Source organism: Pteropus alecto, unplaced genomic scaffold, assembly GCF_000325575.1.
Source record: "Pteropus alecto unplaced genomic scaffold, ASM32557v1 scaffold69, whole genome shotgun sequence".
Taxonomy (NCBI): domain Eukaryota; kingdom Metazoa; phylum Chordata; class Mammalia; order Chiroptera; family Pteropodidae; genus Pteropus; species Pteropus alecto.
The window spans coordinates 2,991,807-3,008,773 of record NW_006494610.1 but is presented as its reverse complement, the minus strand read 5'-3'; the positions used below and the strand labels follow the sequence as shown (position 1 = coordinate 3,008,773).

The 16,967-nt window shown below is 32.8% G+C and overlaps 1 protein-coding gene across 2 annotated transcripts in view; it reads left to right on the top strand.

Moving 5' to 3' along the window:
* RUNDC3B (RUN domain containing 3B) overlaps positions 1 to 16,967 on the top strand; it is a 127,294-nt gene that overhangs the window by 70,509 nt on the left and 39,818 nt on the right. For both annotated transcript variants that reach the window (XM_006925720.2, XM_006925718.3), the window contains exons 5-8: positions 275 to 364; positions 2,384 to 2,464; positions 4,598 to 4,766; positions 15,877 to 16,034. In XM_006925720.2, coding sequence (XP_006925782.1) covers positions 275 to 364; positions 2,384 to 2,464; positions 4,598 to 4,766; positions 15,877 to 16,034 — 498 coding nt within the window. The remainder of the gene's footprint in view (positions 1 to 274; positions 365 to 2,383; positions 2,465 to 4,597; positions 4,767 to 15,876; positions 16,035 to 16,967) is intronic.

Below are 16,967 nucleotides of genomic sequence, written 5' to 3'. Positions count from 1 at the left end.
GGCCCATTGAAAGAGTCAGTTTGGGGATTCTTTTTAAGATAGGTGGAAACATAATTTTTTTTGTTATGGTGACAGTTTCTTTTTCTAAATACTTACAGAATTGGATAATCCAAGTGTGTTTTTATTTATTTTTATTTATTTTTTAGTATGTTTTTATTTTGACAAATAAAATTTAGTTCTTTCTACTTTAGTTTGGGCTCTAAGTGATTTCCCTAGATGAAATTTCAGTCTTTTTTTTTTTTATATTTATATATTCACCCATTTCAATTTTTAGGAGATTTTATGAAGATGGAGCGATTGTTTTGGGTGAGGAAGCAAATATGCTTGCTGGCATGCTACTTGGGCTCAATGCTATTGATTTCAGGTACTTAATCTAAATGCGTTCGATTTCTAAATTATTCTATCTTATAATAGTTTCTTAGGATTTTTTTCTTTCAATTTTCCGAGAAAAGTATACAGTTGGATATTGATATTTGATTCATGTTTTCTTTCAAATGACATAAGTTTTCTAAATGAGTTTATTTTTTGAAAAGAGACTGTCTCAAACTTAAGGAATTAACTGACAGGCTTGCTCTCTAAATGGGTAAAAAGAAAGCTTAGACTACATTCCTCAAGCAGAAAAATCATGTACTCGAGTAGCACTGAAGGAAGGTTTTGGATCTTATCTCTCAGTATTTTTCAGCTACCGCTTTAAAATGAAAAGAAATACACTAAAAGTAGATTCAAAGCTAGAAAGATTTTCTTTATCTCATCTGTTTAGATAAAGAAGATCCTGACAAGGTATCGTGTTTCTTGTGTTATGTATATAGAATATAAAAAATATTGTTGATACTTGCTTTTATTGTCCACAAGATGAATTGATCTCAGACTAATAAATGCTAAAAAGGGACATTGTAAGTTCTTTTTTAGATTTATGAAAGCATCTTTTTGCATTTCTTTAATTGATCCAAGATTTATATTATACTAAAAATAAAAAGTTTGTCTACAACAAAAACTCAAAGCATAAGAATGAAGGAAATATTATATTTTTGTTGAAATATAGCATTTAAAATTCCAAAAATATTAGTAAACTTAAGTGAAAGTCTACTTTTAGGTCTTGAATTAAAAACTAATGCTTCACATTTTCACTGAGGTTACCTTTTTTCTAGTAAATCACTTCCTTTTCAAAATATTTGTCACTTTATAATTTTCACTATTTAGTAGTTCATAAAGTAGTGTTAGGTGAATTAGCTTAATTGTTTAGGATGAACTTGATAAATGCAATATGAAGGTTGTCTTTTTGATTCTTCTGAAGGTGTTAACTATTTATATGGTATGCTGCTTGCTCTGTCTAAATCCTTTATAATTTTTATTTTTGGTAAAAACAAACAACAAAAACAAAAACCTGAGATAAGAATGTGAACTGTTCGTTTGTTGTAACCCTTTGATACTATATAATCAGCTGGAAGCAAATGTCTTAAAGATATGGTAATGTTTCTGTAAATGAAGGAAAGCCCATATAAAATGTTGCCACTTTGATTCTCGTCTAGGAAAAAACATACATACCTTTGATATTAATATATTAGAACAGATGTTTCAATTGGCAAACTTCCCAAAGATACCAGAAAGTACAAGTTCATAGTAGAATTTTTGCCTTTGAAAGATTAACCTATATCTTTTAAATATTCCTTTATCTTTCTAGAAGATATAATTTTTCCTTTGAATAGTAGTAACCTTAAAAGTAAACACTTTTAAAAAATCTAGTTGTATATACTATTATACAAAGCAAAGATTACTGGATTAGGGGACCAGGAGATCTAGTTTCTTTACTGGCTTAATGAGACTTAACAGTATGATTTTGGGCAAGTCAGTTAACCTATCTTGTTGCCATGGCCTCAAAAAGTATTGGCTGAGCATTTTAGATTTTTAGTATTCATTTTAGGTCTAAGATGCAAGTCCTTTCACCTATTCAAAACTTTAGAAAACCCTCATTTTCTAATTATTCAGATCTTTTTAGGAGTGTAGAGTGTCACCTGAGAATTTGTGTGTAAATGCGAACAACAAATCTTCATTTGAAAAATTTCCAGTGACATCTTAAAAGGTTTAATAAAGACTAAGATAGTATGAAATAAATAAACATGTTTGGAAAGATTTCTCAGTAAATTTTACTTTTGCATAATATATTTATATAACAGTGTATCGTACAGTCCTTTGTCACTGGTATTGAAGGTAGAATATCTTAATTGAGATGTTCATTTGTGACAAGTACCATAGAAATTACAATAAAAAATCTCACCTGCAATTTGATGAAACAAATGTCTATAATGAGAGATTGTTGATAACATTTAATTTTGATTTAAGATTTTATGTATTAATATGGAATATTTGTTGTCTGTTGTCTTAGCTTCTGCCTAAAAGGAGAGGGATTGGATGGCAACTTTCCTGCTGTAATAGACTATACACCATATTTGAAGTTTACCCAAAGGTTTGTGACATTTTGAAATACGTTTTTGTAATCTTAATTTATTATTGAATGTCTTATTGTACAATGTTTTATCTGATTAAAATTACTTTTTGTAAAACATTTCACATCAGAAATTTAAAAAAATATAAACTTGCATTTTTGGTATTTATGTAAATATATACTTTTTACAAAATTGTAATCTCAACATCAGTATAGTTTTTAAAAAATAGCATGTATTTCTATTGCTATAACCATTATAGTAATAAACTTAATAGCTCTATGATAGTCCATCAAGATTTCAAAACTATAATTCATTTGTTAGACCATTTTCCATTTTATCTTCATTATTAAGAAAATAATAATGAACAATATTTGTGAAAATTAATTTTCTTTTGTTTTCTATTGTGAATTACGGAGTTATTCAGGTAAATACAATGAAAAATTTTAGGCTTTTACAGTCTATCCTCATAAAAGAGTTGTACCAATTTAGCCTACTACCAGTGTTGTGTGAGAGTTATGGATTTCCCACAATCTCATCAGCATTGGAAATGAATCAAATGAAATCTGTAGGTTTTTTTGAAGGTCTGCTTGCATTAATTAATTTCCTGAATAGAATGATGAACTTCATATACTTCTAAAATGTTACGATCAGGCCAGAGCTATAAGAGAGAGAGTAATATATTTATATATGTAATACACACATAATATCAAGATGTATTTGTGGAGTACCTAATGTTGGAAAGAAACTTTCATTGGAATTAGGGATACATAAATGTTGAGAGTACAGGAACTTCACGAACTTCTGAAAAAGAACGCAGTCTCTGTCCCAAGATAATCACCACCTAGTGTAAGAAGTCACTATTATTTAAGAGCTAGGAGTGTGAAGATATTTTAGGTGATGAGGGAGAAGGAGAAATAGAGTATTGTGTTACCAAGATTTCTAACTTAAGTAAGTGTATCCCTTAGGGAAAGGGATAATTCTAGACTGTTAGATCTAGAAAAGAAATAAAGCAAGAAGATGTTTTGAACAGGCATAAAATTATACTGTTTGGGACATGTTGGATCATAGGACATTTTGTGAAGATAATGAATAGTTCAAAAGAATACTAGTAAAAATAATAGTAATATTTGTTGAATGCTCATTCTATATCAGGCATTGTTCTAAGTGTTTTATTAACTCTTTAATCCTCAAAAGCCTGTGAGATAGCTATCCTTATTTTACAAATGAGAAAGCTGAAACACAAAGAGGTCAAGTAACTTGTCCATAGTCAAACAAGTAATTTGTGCAAAGTGGGCAACAAATCTAAAACTGAAGAGCAACATAATAGCTGGAGATAGGAGTTTGGTCATCAACATGTAGATGGAAAGACTATTTTTAGTGATTTAGGAAATGACCTAAATCAAATATATAAAGATAAATGTGAATACTAATTTTATCCCTTATTTACATGAGAGGCTGTAGTAATTATTACAAGATTTTTAAAAGATGCAATCATGGAACCTTCTTAACTGGTGCCCTGAGATTGAACATATAATGACATATATATATATATTCTGTGTCCTCAACTGATGAACCACTTTTTGTCTGAATTTTTATGCAATTTCCTCCTTTTTTAATGCGCTAATCTAAACATATATGTATAGCTTCCTCTCCTTTATATACTAAAGGATATGAAGGATATTAAAATGAGATGAGAAGTACCAATTCAACCTAGTCACAAAGCAGTTAGCATTACTGACCATGGAGTTTTTCTTTTTAGAAAAATTAAAACTATCCTAATTGTCCTAAACCAATATTTTAAAAGTGGAATTGCTTACACTCAAATATACCTATATCAGACACATTTTTTAAAACTCTATTAGGTTCCTAATTTTAAGAAACCTTGAGTCTATCCCTCCCTAAATTACTGTTTTAATATTTTTAAAAAGTAATATACATATTCATTATGGAAAAATTAGAAAATACAAGAAGATTTTTCAGAAAGCTAAAATCGTTATAATATTATATTTAATGCTAAAGTCTTTTAAATATAATTATATATTTGGTGCTAAATATTTTAGAATTTGCTCACCAGTAGCTTACAAATACAGAAATATTTCTTAAAGTGGAACATATTATTAACTTCGTTTCTTTTTAAAATTTAATCTTCTCAGTTCTGATAGTATCAGCAGTGATGAGGAAGAGCTGAGGACGTTGGGGAGCAGTGGTAGTGAAAGCAGCACTCCAGAGAATGTCGGGCCTCCTTTTATTATGGATGAGAATAGTTGGTTCAACAAGTGTAAGCGAGTTAAACAAAAGTATCAACTAACTCTGGAACAGAAGGTATTTATCAATTGTCAAAAATCATTTAATTTGGTTCTAGTTATTGCCTTCAGACTATTACTGCCAAAAGATCTAACTGAATGAAAATATTTGCCCCTTGCTCCTTCCTTTCTGTTCTTGAATTGTCTTCCTGTTAATTAAAAACCAGGCAAAGTTTTAGGAAAGGTTTTTTGTTGTTGTTGTTAATCTTTTTCTAACGTTTTAATGTGAAAATAAGCCACTTATACTTCTGTATACAGTTTCATTTATATGTTTGAGATTTTAGTTCTTATGATTAATTTCATAAAAGATCATTTGGTTTGCGAAAACTCAGTAATTGCCTAAATCAAATTCCATGTACATCTTGTTTGTTCTTTTTTAATTAGTTATTTTAACAGCTCTTCTGTGTTATGCACTGCATTAGGCAAAGAAGAGTATATAAGAAAAAGAAAAATAAACTCCATTATCTCAAGGAGTTGTAACTTCATCTTTTTTGCTACATTATCTATTTTCTTTTCTACCTTTCAAATTGTCATTATTCTTAGATGATCTATACAGGAAAGCCTGATGGAATGTGTGATAGAAATATTAGAACAAATAAACAGTGAGGAAAATGCTTACAAAGTCAGTTTACAAATATGAATAGATTTCCTGTAGACAAACAGCTACTGGTTAGAAAATATAAAGAAAAAGATCCCATTTATAATAGCTATAAAAATGTGCATGATCTGTAGGAAGAAAACTTGAATACTCTATTAAAGAAGACTTCTCGTACCAAGATGATGTCAGACTAAGATAATCTGAAAGCCTTTACATTGTAAAATCTAAAAATGCTGAGTAGAATACTGTTTTAAAAGCACTTCATGCGGAGCTGCTCTCTCAAAGAATAGGAGCTTGCTAAGGACCAGAAACCTAGAAAGACCTAAAAACAAGAGGAATAAGTCATGACTTAAAGCCACTGCAGCCCCCTGGGCTGGGGGTGAGGACCTATTCCCTTAAGCTAGATACTTGCATTTTAATACCAACAGGGGGACAGCAGATCTAGGCCCACTATCATTCAAGATGGAAACTGGACCTAGAAGGCTGGAGTGATATGCAAAATGGCAGAGTAAGCACAGAAATTGGTAAATAAACCTCGACTACATTAAATAACAACAACTATAATAATGACCAACATGGGGTAGAATTGGTGTTCTAAAATACATTGAACAACTGGCTTTCTCAGAGGAAATAGAGGAGCCCTGATTTGTAGTATTTGCTGATTCTCTGTGGGTAAATAGTCTCATCATGGCCAGTTTAAAGCTTCTGAATGCAGAAAAACATGGTAGAGTGAGAGACGTCCCCTTGAAACAACAATAAGCTGAACATCTAAAACTCAACGAAAAACACCCAAACTGCACACCAGCACATCCGAGCATAGGATCTGCTCATAAGAGCTACTGCAGGTCAGAACCCAGGTGTCCAGCAGTGGACTGGGAGAATGAAGAAGCTGCCTCTCGCAGCCACCAGAGTTCCCTGTAGGAGGAGGGGGAGAGGAGAAGGAGCAGCCTTGCCTGGGAAATCTGTGAGCTCCATGCAGCAGGCCGCAGTGCCCAGTCATCAGGGCAGAAGGTAGAGAAACGAGGATGGCAGAAAAGCGGGGACAGCAGAAAAACAACAGTTGTATTTTACCAGCCATGGTTGCAAAACCAAGGCCGAGCCACAGCATCCATCCCCCATTCCAGACTACCAAAACTGTCACTAACACTGATAGGACCTGAAATTGAGGGTAGCGAGCATGAATAAACATCTCTAAGGAAAAAAAAAGACATTTTTAACACTTCATATAAAGCAGAGATCCAAGAGACTTAGATGCCACCTACTGGAAACCAAAAGAAAAACATCTTATTTGCAACAGGCTAGAGACCATTATATAATAAATCTTCTTTCTGGAAAAAAGAAAAAAAGCAGAACACACTTCCATTAATGCCCAGGTGGAGAAATAGTCCATTAAACACCATGAACAACCAAAGTGACAAGGTATCTCAGAAAGGAAGAGAAAAGTCTTCAGAAAATAAACTTACAGACATAGAAATATGTGACTTAAGTGACAGAGAATTCTGAAAAAACACAGTGAGATCCAAAACAAATCATATCAACAATTTCAGAAATTGAAAAACAGATGAGCAGAATGAGTTTTTTAGCAAGGAGATCGAAACTCTCAAAAAGAACTGAATAGACCTGGAGATGAGGAGCACACTGCAAGAGTTGAAAAATGCAATAACAAGCTTGGGAAATAGAGTTGACCAAATGGAGGAAAGGATCAGTGATATCAAAGAAAGAAATCTAGAAATAAATCAGAAGGAAGAAGCAGAAACTGAAGAATAAAAAATAATGAAATAAAAATACAAGAACTCGCTGATACCCTCAGGAGAGGAAACATAAGAATAATGGGAATTCTCGAAGGGAAGGAAGAAGAGCGGGGACTAGAAAACATTTTCAGACAAATAGTTGATGATAATTTCTCAAATCTAAGGAATGAGCTAGAGCTCGGAATTCAAGAAGTCAACAGAACACCCAATTATCTCAACCCAAAAAGGCCTTCACCAAGACATATTGTATTAAAATTATCAAAAATCAACGACAAAGACAAAATTTTCAGGGCAGCCAGGGAAAAGAAGGCGGTAACCTATAAAGGAAAACCCATTAGATTATCATCAGATTTCTCAGCACAAACCTTACAAACCAGAAAGAAGTGGAATCAAATATTCAACTATTGAATGAAAGAAACCACTAGCCAAGAATAATGTATCTAGCTAAGTTCTCCTTTAGATATGAAGGAGAAAGAAAGACCTTCCAGACATAGAAAAATTGAGGGCATTCTCTGACACCTGCATTACAGGAAATACTAAAAGGGGTTAGCTCACCTAAAACAAAATGACAAAAAAAAAAAAAAATTAGTAGTAAGGTGGCTAGCAGGCAGATAAAAGCAGATGCGTGCAACCCTTACTAGGAACAGGGCATTATAAGCTTAAAAATAAGAAGAGATTTGCTATAGCAAGATGGTAATGAACATTCAGCATACATAGAAACAAGTTGAGACAACAATGACTGAAAAGGGGAGGATTCAAAGATCCAAATTTGCAAAGGGGAATGGAGATAAGGCATGCACAGAAGAAAAGGGACAACTATGTATATATAACTATCCTTTACATATTTGTAATGGTGACCACACACAGAAGATTTAGAACCAAAGTATATAACATAAAACAAGAAGGACCAGAGGGAAAACCCACAAAAGCCAACCAAAATAAAGAAAACAGAAACACAAGGACAAGGAAACAATGGAAACACTGAGCTACCAGAAAGCAAAAGATAAAATGGCTATAAGAAGACCTCATATTTCGATAATCACCCTCAATGTAAATGGACTGAACTCACCAAGAAAAAGTAACAGAGTTGCAGAACGGATCAAAAAACAAAACCCAATCATATGCTGCCTCCAGGAGACACATCTCATTTCCAAAGACAAATATAGACTCAAAGCGAAAGGGTGGAAAATGATATTTCAAGTAAATGGCATTCAGAGAAAAGCGGGACTAGCAGTACTAATATCAGATGGAATAGACTTCAAAATAAAAAATGTAAAGAAAGATATTGAGGAACACTTCATAATGATAAAGGGAATCATGCACCAAGAAGACGTAACACTTATTAATATCTATGCTCCCAATCGGGAAGCCCCGAAATATGTAAAGCAATTACTAACAGATCTAAAGGGAGAAACAGACCAAAACACTATTGTAGCAAGGGACCTAAATACCCCACTGTTGGATATAGTCAGATCATCCAAACAGAAAATCAATAAGGAAATAACATCCTTAAATGACACATTAGACCAACTGGACATAATCAAAATGTACAGAGCTTTCCATCCCAAAACAGCTGCTTATACATTCTTCTCTAGTGCACATGGAACATTCTCAAGGATGGACAAATGCTGGGACACAAAACTAGCCTTAAATAATATAAGAGGATTGAAATCATATGAACCATATTCTCTAATCATAATACTTTGAAGCTGGAGATCAATGATAAAAAGAAAGCAGGAAGAACCATGAATACATGGAAGTTAAACAACATACTACTGACTGGATAACAGAAAAATAAAAAGACAGATCAACAGACACATAAAAATGAATGAGAATGATAGTACAACATGTCAAAACTTTTGGTACCTTCATATCATTAGGGCCTACCTCAAAAAACAAGAATGAGCCCAAATAAACAACCTAATACTTCATCTTAAAAAACTCAAAAAAGAAGAACAAATGAAGGTCAAAATCAGCAGAAGGAAGGAAATAATAAAAATTAGAGCAGAATTATATGAAATTGAGAACAAAAAGACAATAGAAAAAATAAATGCAACACAGAGCTGGTTCTTTGAGAAGACAAATAAAATTGACAAACTACTGGCTAGACTCACTAAAGAAAAAAGAGAAAGGACAAAATTAGAAATGAAAGAGATGTTATGACATAACACTGATATATAAAGAATCATACAAGAATACTATGAAAAGTACATAACATCAAGTTTAATAACCTAGAAGAAATGGACAAGTTCTAAGAAATAGACAATCTTCCTAGACTAAATCCTGAAGACTTGTATAATCTAAATAGACCAATCAGCAGTATGGACATTGAAATAATCATCAAAAACCTACCAAAAAGTAAAAGTCCAGGACCAAATGGCTTCACCAGTGAATTCTATGAAACATTTAAAGAAGATTTAATACCTATTTTCAACTCTTCCAAAAAATCAAAGAGGAGGCAATACTTCCTAATTCATCTTATGAGGCCAATATTTCCCTGATACCAAAACCTGGTAAAGATAGCACACACAAAAAACTACAGACCAGTATCTCTCATGAACACAGATACAAAAATACTCAACAAAACATTAGCAAACTAAATTCAGCAATACATTAAAAAGACCATACACCATGATCGAATTGGATTTATTCCTTGGATGCAAGGTTGGTTTAATATTTGCAAATCAATTAATGTGATACACCACATTAACAAATTGAAAATCATATGATCATTATCAATAGATGTAGAAAAAGCCTTTGACAAGATACAGCATCTATTTATGATCAAAACACAACAGATATTGAAGTACCTCAACATAGTAAAGGACATATATGACAAACCCTCAGCCAACATTATATTTAATGGTGAAAAACTTAAAACCTTTCCTTCCTCTAAGATCAGTAACAAGACAAGGCAGTCTGCTATCACCACTGTTATTCAGTATAATCTTGGAGGTCTGAACAAGTGCAGTCAGGCAAGAGAAAGAAATAAAAGGCATTCACATTGGAAATGAAGAAGTCGAACGGTCACTATTTGCAGATGACATGATTCTCTATGTAGAAAACCCTAATGACTCCACAAGAACGCTACTGGAAATAATAAATACAGTAAAGATTCAGGATACAAAATCAATATTCAAAAATCTATAGCATACCTATATTCTAATAATGAACTGTCAGAAAAAGAAATGAAAAAAAATTCCTTTTGCAATTGCAACAAAAAGAATAAAATACCTAGGAATAAATCTAATGAAACATGTGAAGGACCTTTATAATGAAAACAATAAGACTCTATTGAAAGAATCGAAGAGGACACAAAGAAATGGAAAGATATTCCATGTTCTTGGATTGGAAGAATCAACATTTAAAATGACCTTATAACCTAAAGCATTACTCAGATTTAATGCAATCCCCATCAAAATCTCATTAGTATTTTTAAAAGAAATAGAACAAAAAAATCATCACATTTGTATGGAAGCACAGAAGACCCCAAATCACCAAAGGCATCCTGAGAAAAAACGAGGCTGGAGGCATCACTCTGCCTGACTTCAGATTATACCACAAAGTAACAGTAATCAGAACAGCATGATATTGGCAGAAAAACAGACACATGAACCAATGTCTGAAACAGACTCACAGAACTGACAGTCCAGAAGTAAACCCATATTTATATGGGCAAATAATTTTCGACAAGCCAAAAACATACAGTAGAGAAAGAAAAGCCCCTTCAATAAATGATTCTTGAAAACTAGAAAGTCACCTGCAAAAGAATGAAACTAGACTGTTGTCTATCACCACACACCAAAATGGATTAAGGACCTGAATCTAAGACCTGAAACAGTAGATTGCATAGAAGAAAACATAGGTACAAACTGCAAGGACCTTGAATTTGGAGAAGATTTTATAAATTTGACCTCAAAGGCAAGGGAAGTAAAAGCAAAAATAAATGGATGGGACTATATCAAACTAAAAAGCTTCTGCACAGCAAAAGATAAATCATCCGAATTGAAAAATATATTTGCAAGCAAGACCTCTGATAAGGGCCTAATATCCAAAATATACAAAGAACTCATACAACTCAACAACAGCAGCAACAGAAAAAAACCCCAAACAATCCAATGAAAAAATGGGCAGAGGAACTGAACAGACACTTCTCGCAAGAAGACATACAGTGGCCAACAAACCTGACAGGATGCTCAACTTCATTAGCTATTCGGGAAATGCAAATCAAAACCACAGTGAGATACCATCTCACACCTGTTAGAATGGCTGTCATCAATAGGATAAGTAATAACAAGTGGTGGAGAAGTTGTGGATAAAAAAGAACCCTATTATACTGCTGGTGGGACTGCAAGTTGGTAGAACCACTATGGAAAACAGTATGGAGGTTCCTCAAAAAACTAAGACTTGACCTACCATGTGATCTAGCAATCTTTCTACTGGGTATTTACCCCAAAGACTTGAAAACATTTATCTGAAAAGATATATGCACACCTATGTTCACTGCATTATTCACACTGGCCAGGATGTGGAAGCAACTGAAGTTTCCTATATATATACAATGGAGTATTACTCACCTATAAGAAAAGATGAAATACTACCATTTACAGTAACATGGATGGTACTTAAGGTAATCATGCTGAGCAAAATAAGCCAGATAGAAAGAGTCGAAAACCAAATGATATCACTTATATGTGTGATATAAATCTGAAAGCAACAAACAAACATGACAGACAAACAGCAACTCATGGACATGGACAGTGGTTACCAGAGGGTAGTGGGGGAGGGGGAAGGTAGAGGTAAAAGGGGTCAAATATGTAGTGACGGAGATAAATCTGATTATGGGTGGTGAACACACATGCAATATATATGTGAGTTACCGTTGAATTGTACACTTGAAATTTATTGGATTTTGTTGATCAGTGTCACCCCACCAATTAAAAAACAAGTATAGACAGAATACCTATAAATGCAGCAGACCCCCCAATAATTATAGAACTTTAGCAACTTTATATCAATACCTTAGAAAACTTAGGTGAAGAATTTATATAAATATTTCTTCTCAAGGTGAGGTGAAAAATGGCGTAGAAGATAGAGGCTCTGTCCATCCCTCTGGCAACCAAATCAAAGTTGTGACAGAAACAACGAGCAAACAGCAAGGAAAAATCACCTAGGATCTAGATGAACAAGCCATACAACTAGGGAGAAATCTAAGAAATCACCATACAATGGCAGAAGGTAGGACAGGGCAAGGACACATAGCTGCCCTGTCTCTAGCGGCTGAGTGGGACAGAGGCTGCAGCAGCAGCAGCTGGCAGCTCCAGATGCCTCTTAAAGGGGAATCCAAAGAGCCCCACATCAAGACACGTTATAATTAAAATGCCAATCAGCAAGAGAAAAGCAGTTAGTTACCTACAAGGGAGCACCTGTGAGACTGGCAGCTGATTTCTCAAAAGAAGCTTTGCAGGACAGAAGGGCTTGGCAAAAAAAATATTCAATGTGTTGAAAACCCAGGATCTACAACCAAGAATACTTTATCCAGCAAAGCTATCATTTAGAGTTAAAGGACAGATAAAGAGCTTCCCAGACAAAAATAAGCTAAAGGAATTTATTACCACCAAGCTAGTATTACAGGAAATGTTGGAGGGACTTCTTTAAGAAGAAAAATCATGTATCAAAAACATGAATAAAGAATTGTAATAACTATATTCCTATCAACAAGTACTTCAAAAGGAAAAGAATTAAGTGCTCCAACCAAAAGATAGAGTGGCTGAATGGATGAGAAACAAGACCCCTACATATGCTGCCTGCAAGAGACTCACTTCAGATTAAAAGGCACACACAAACTAAAAGCAAGAAGATGGAAAAAGATGGACTTTGATGGACCTAGAGGGTATTGCGCTGAATGAAATAAGTCAGATATAGAGAGACAAATATTACATGATTTCACATACATGTGGAATCTAAAGAACACAATCAACAACAACAACAAAAATGGAAACAAGCTCATAGGTCCAGAGAATATTTTGAGGGCTACTAGATGGGAGGGGGGTTGGGGAGGATGGTGCAAAAAGAGGAAGGGATTGAGAAGTACAAATGAATAGTTACAAAATAGACTTGGAGATATAAAGCATAGCATAAGGAAAATAGTCAAAAATGTTATAATAAATATGTAAGGGGGAAGAGTGCTACTAGATTTAGTAGGTTGATCACTTTGTGAGTTACATAGATCTCTAATCACTATGCTATATAACTAAAATTAATATATTATTGTATGCCACTATAATTGAAAAAAGCTCATTGAATTGTACAATGTAAATGTGAGCATCTGTCTATTATATTTCAATAAAGCCCCCCCCAAAAATATTTCTCCTCAACATAGATGGACCTACTACCATTAAACAAATTAAGTAGTTTAAAATCTATCCCTTCCTCCAGCCCAAAATCATCAGACTTGTTTGGTTTAGGAGGAAGATCCTACCAAACTTGGAGGACAGTGATCCCTCCTCATCCACAGGGGATACATTCCAAAACCCCTGATGGATACCTGAAACCATAGATAGCACTAAACCTAATTATACTATGTTTTTTCCTATACCTACATACTTACATACCTATAATAAAGCTTAATTTATAAATTAGGCACATCAAGAGATTAACAACAATAACTAATAATAAAATAGAACAGTTATAACAGTATGATATAATAAAAGTTAACCAAATGTGGCATTTTTTTAAGTGAAATAAGGTTACTTGAACCCAAACACTGCAGTCCACAACAGTCAATCTGACACCCTGGACAGCTACTAAGTAACTAACAGGTAGGTAGTGTACACAGTGTGAGTATGCTAGATAAAGGAATAATTTGCATCTCAGGTGGGACAGAGCAAGGCTTCAAGAGATTTCATCACACTACTCAATGGAGTGCAGTTTAAAACTTAAGAATTGTATATTTCTGGAATTTTCCATTTAATATTGTTGGACCACAGTTGACGTCGGGTACCGGAAACGATAAGCGGAAGACTACAGTAATCTCTCTTTTATACTGACCTTGAAGATAGAAAAAGAAGGAATATTTTAAAATGAATTTTATGAATTTAATATAACTTTGATACTAAAATAAGGTCATGTGAATTACTAGTAGGTGGGAATGTGATTAATATGAACAATTTGACATTATCTAATGTGTGTAACTCGGTAACATAAATGAGTGTTTACAGTAATATTGTTTATATTAGAAAAACCTAAAATAATCCAAATAACCATTGACAGGAGAGTGAATAAACACACTGCAGTATTCATACAGTGGAATACTATTCAGTATTGTAAGTAAATGAACTTTAACTAGACCCATCATTGTGGATGAAAAAAGTTTCAAAAGAATATAGACAAAACCCAGCAAAACTAAGTAATTGTTTAAGATATACATTTGTGGTAAAGCTAGAAAGAAAAGAAGATGGTAAACACAAATCTTAGAGTATTGATACTTTTGTACAGGGGGCAGAGGGGTGTGATAAGCTAAGGGTATTATAGGGTCTTAAAAATTGATAATTAATCTAGGTGGTAGTATTGTTTACTAATGTTTATAAATATTCATATATAGTTTATATTAAGCTGTATGTATTTATACACACATACTTCATTTGTAAGAATCAACTTAATTTTTAATTTTTTAGATTTTTATTATAGAAAAAACATTTGAGAATTGTCAGGAAAAATCTGAAAAAGAAACTAAATGAGGGAAGAGCAGTATTAGCTTCTATTAACATTTATCATAAAGCTGAAATAGTTAAAACAGTTTGTTAATGACATGAATAGGATACCATAATGTAATAGAAGAATACTTTAAGAAAAAAAAAAGATTTTAATATCCTGGGAGGAATTTGAAAGTACATTGTAATACAAAAGTAGGATGCCATGAGAAGGGAATAATTAGAAAACATGATCGAGCTACTGGAAATTAAAAATAAATTTTCCTGAATTCAGAAATTCAGTATAAGGATTTGGAGGATAAATTCAATGAAGTCTCCCAGAAAGCAGAGCAAAAAGGGCAAAGAAACAGTAAATGAATAAAAAGATGAGACAGTGGATTAGTCCAAGAGGTCTCATATTTTTAGGTGTTTGCTAATAATAATAGCTAGGAATTATATATTGCATACAGTGTACCAGGTAGTATTCTAAGCATGTTATGTGTATTGATTCATTTATTCTTCCTAACTAGGCACACTTATTGTTCTCATTTTTTTAGATGATGAAACTACCTCGCAGAGGGATTAAGTAATTTACGCAGAGACACATAGCTGATAACTAGTAGAACTAGAATATGACACTAGGCAATCCCTAAACCTGTCAAAACATTATAGTGCTCCCCACTAATTTGTTAACACTAAAATGTTAATATCTGTTTTTGAAAAAAAAATCACATAGAGGCAGCTTATAATTGGTCATTCTGTAATTAGGTTTGTATTTTGTATTTTGAAGCTAGGAGGCATGTAGAATATTTTATCATTGTTGTAGAGTTTAAAAATTATAAGTCTTAACTAAGTTTTACCTTAAATTATAAACATTTTATTGAACGTTAGAGAAGAGCTTTAAATAATGAACATATGCTACATTTTGTATTCAGTTAAAACAATTATTTTTTACTGTTTCATCAGTGATATTTTGAAATCCTTTTATTACAATATAGGTAAGAATAACATTTAAGCTTCTCAGCATTTATCTTCAAGATATATATTAGAATTTTGTAGTTGCTATATCTTGGTGATCTATATTTCCAGAGTTATCTTGAAGAACTCTTACGACTTCGAGAGAACCAGCTGTCTGAATCTGTCTCCCAGAATAAAACACTACTACAAAGGATTGAAGATTCTGATCTAGCCCATAAATTGGAAAAGGAACAATTAGAATATATAATTGTGGAGCTTCAAGATCAGCTGTAAGTGAAATCCTTTTGGAAAAATTTTGGCAATATGTGAACTTAAGAAAATGTCACTTTTTGACACAGGATTCAAATTCCAAGAAATCTGATTGCCTACTATTAAGTTATTTTTCACTATTTTTTAAAGGTCTTATTATAAAAGTAATCCATGCTCATTGTAGAAACATTTATATCAGATATGGGAAGAAAATAAAAATGACCATTCAGTTGTGCTACCCAGAGTTAACTCCTGTAACTTGGCATATTCTTCCAATTGCAATGCATAATTTTTAAAGTATTTATTTATTTAGTTATTGATTGACTGATTGATTAATTGATTACAGAAAGATGGTATGTAAGACCAGTACTACTCAAAGTGTAGTTCCGGTGCATAAACTGTTACCAGATTGTATCAGATTATCACTAAGCACAGTTTAGTCTTGCTAACTTTTTCCATAGCAAGACTTCTATTGATGAAGAAAGCTGTGTGTATTGATCTACATTATGGTGAATAACTTGTCACTATCCAAAGCCCTTGTATTAATCTTACCATTTTGTCAAATTTGATTTTGTCAATTATTTGTGGTGAAATCTTCTCATTAATATTTACTTAATCTTAAAGAATGGTTTTTAATTTTTAAAAAATAATTTTTGTATACCTTTTCCTAGATTCACCAGTTTTCAGCATTTTGCCATATTTGTCATAATTCTCTCCTTTTCTCTGTATACACATATATATTATTTCTTGAACCACCTGCAAGGTTACATACATTATACCTCTTTACTGCTTAATACTTCAATGTGTCTTTACTAAAAACAGACCTTTTATATAATCATAATCCAACTTTCAGTTTAAGAAATGTGAATTAGTACTATACTTTCATCTTATCTGTAACTCATATTTCACTTTTTTCAATTGTCCAAATAATGTCCCTTATTGCAACTTTTGTT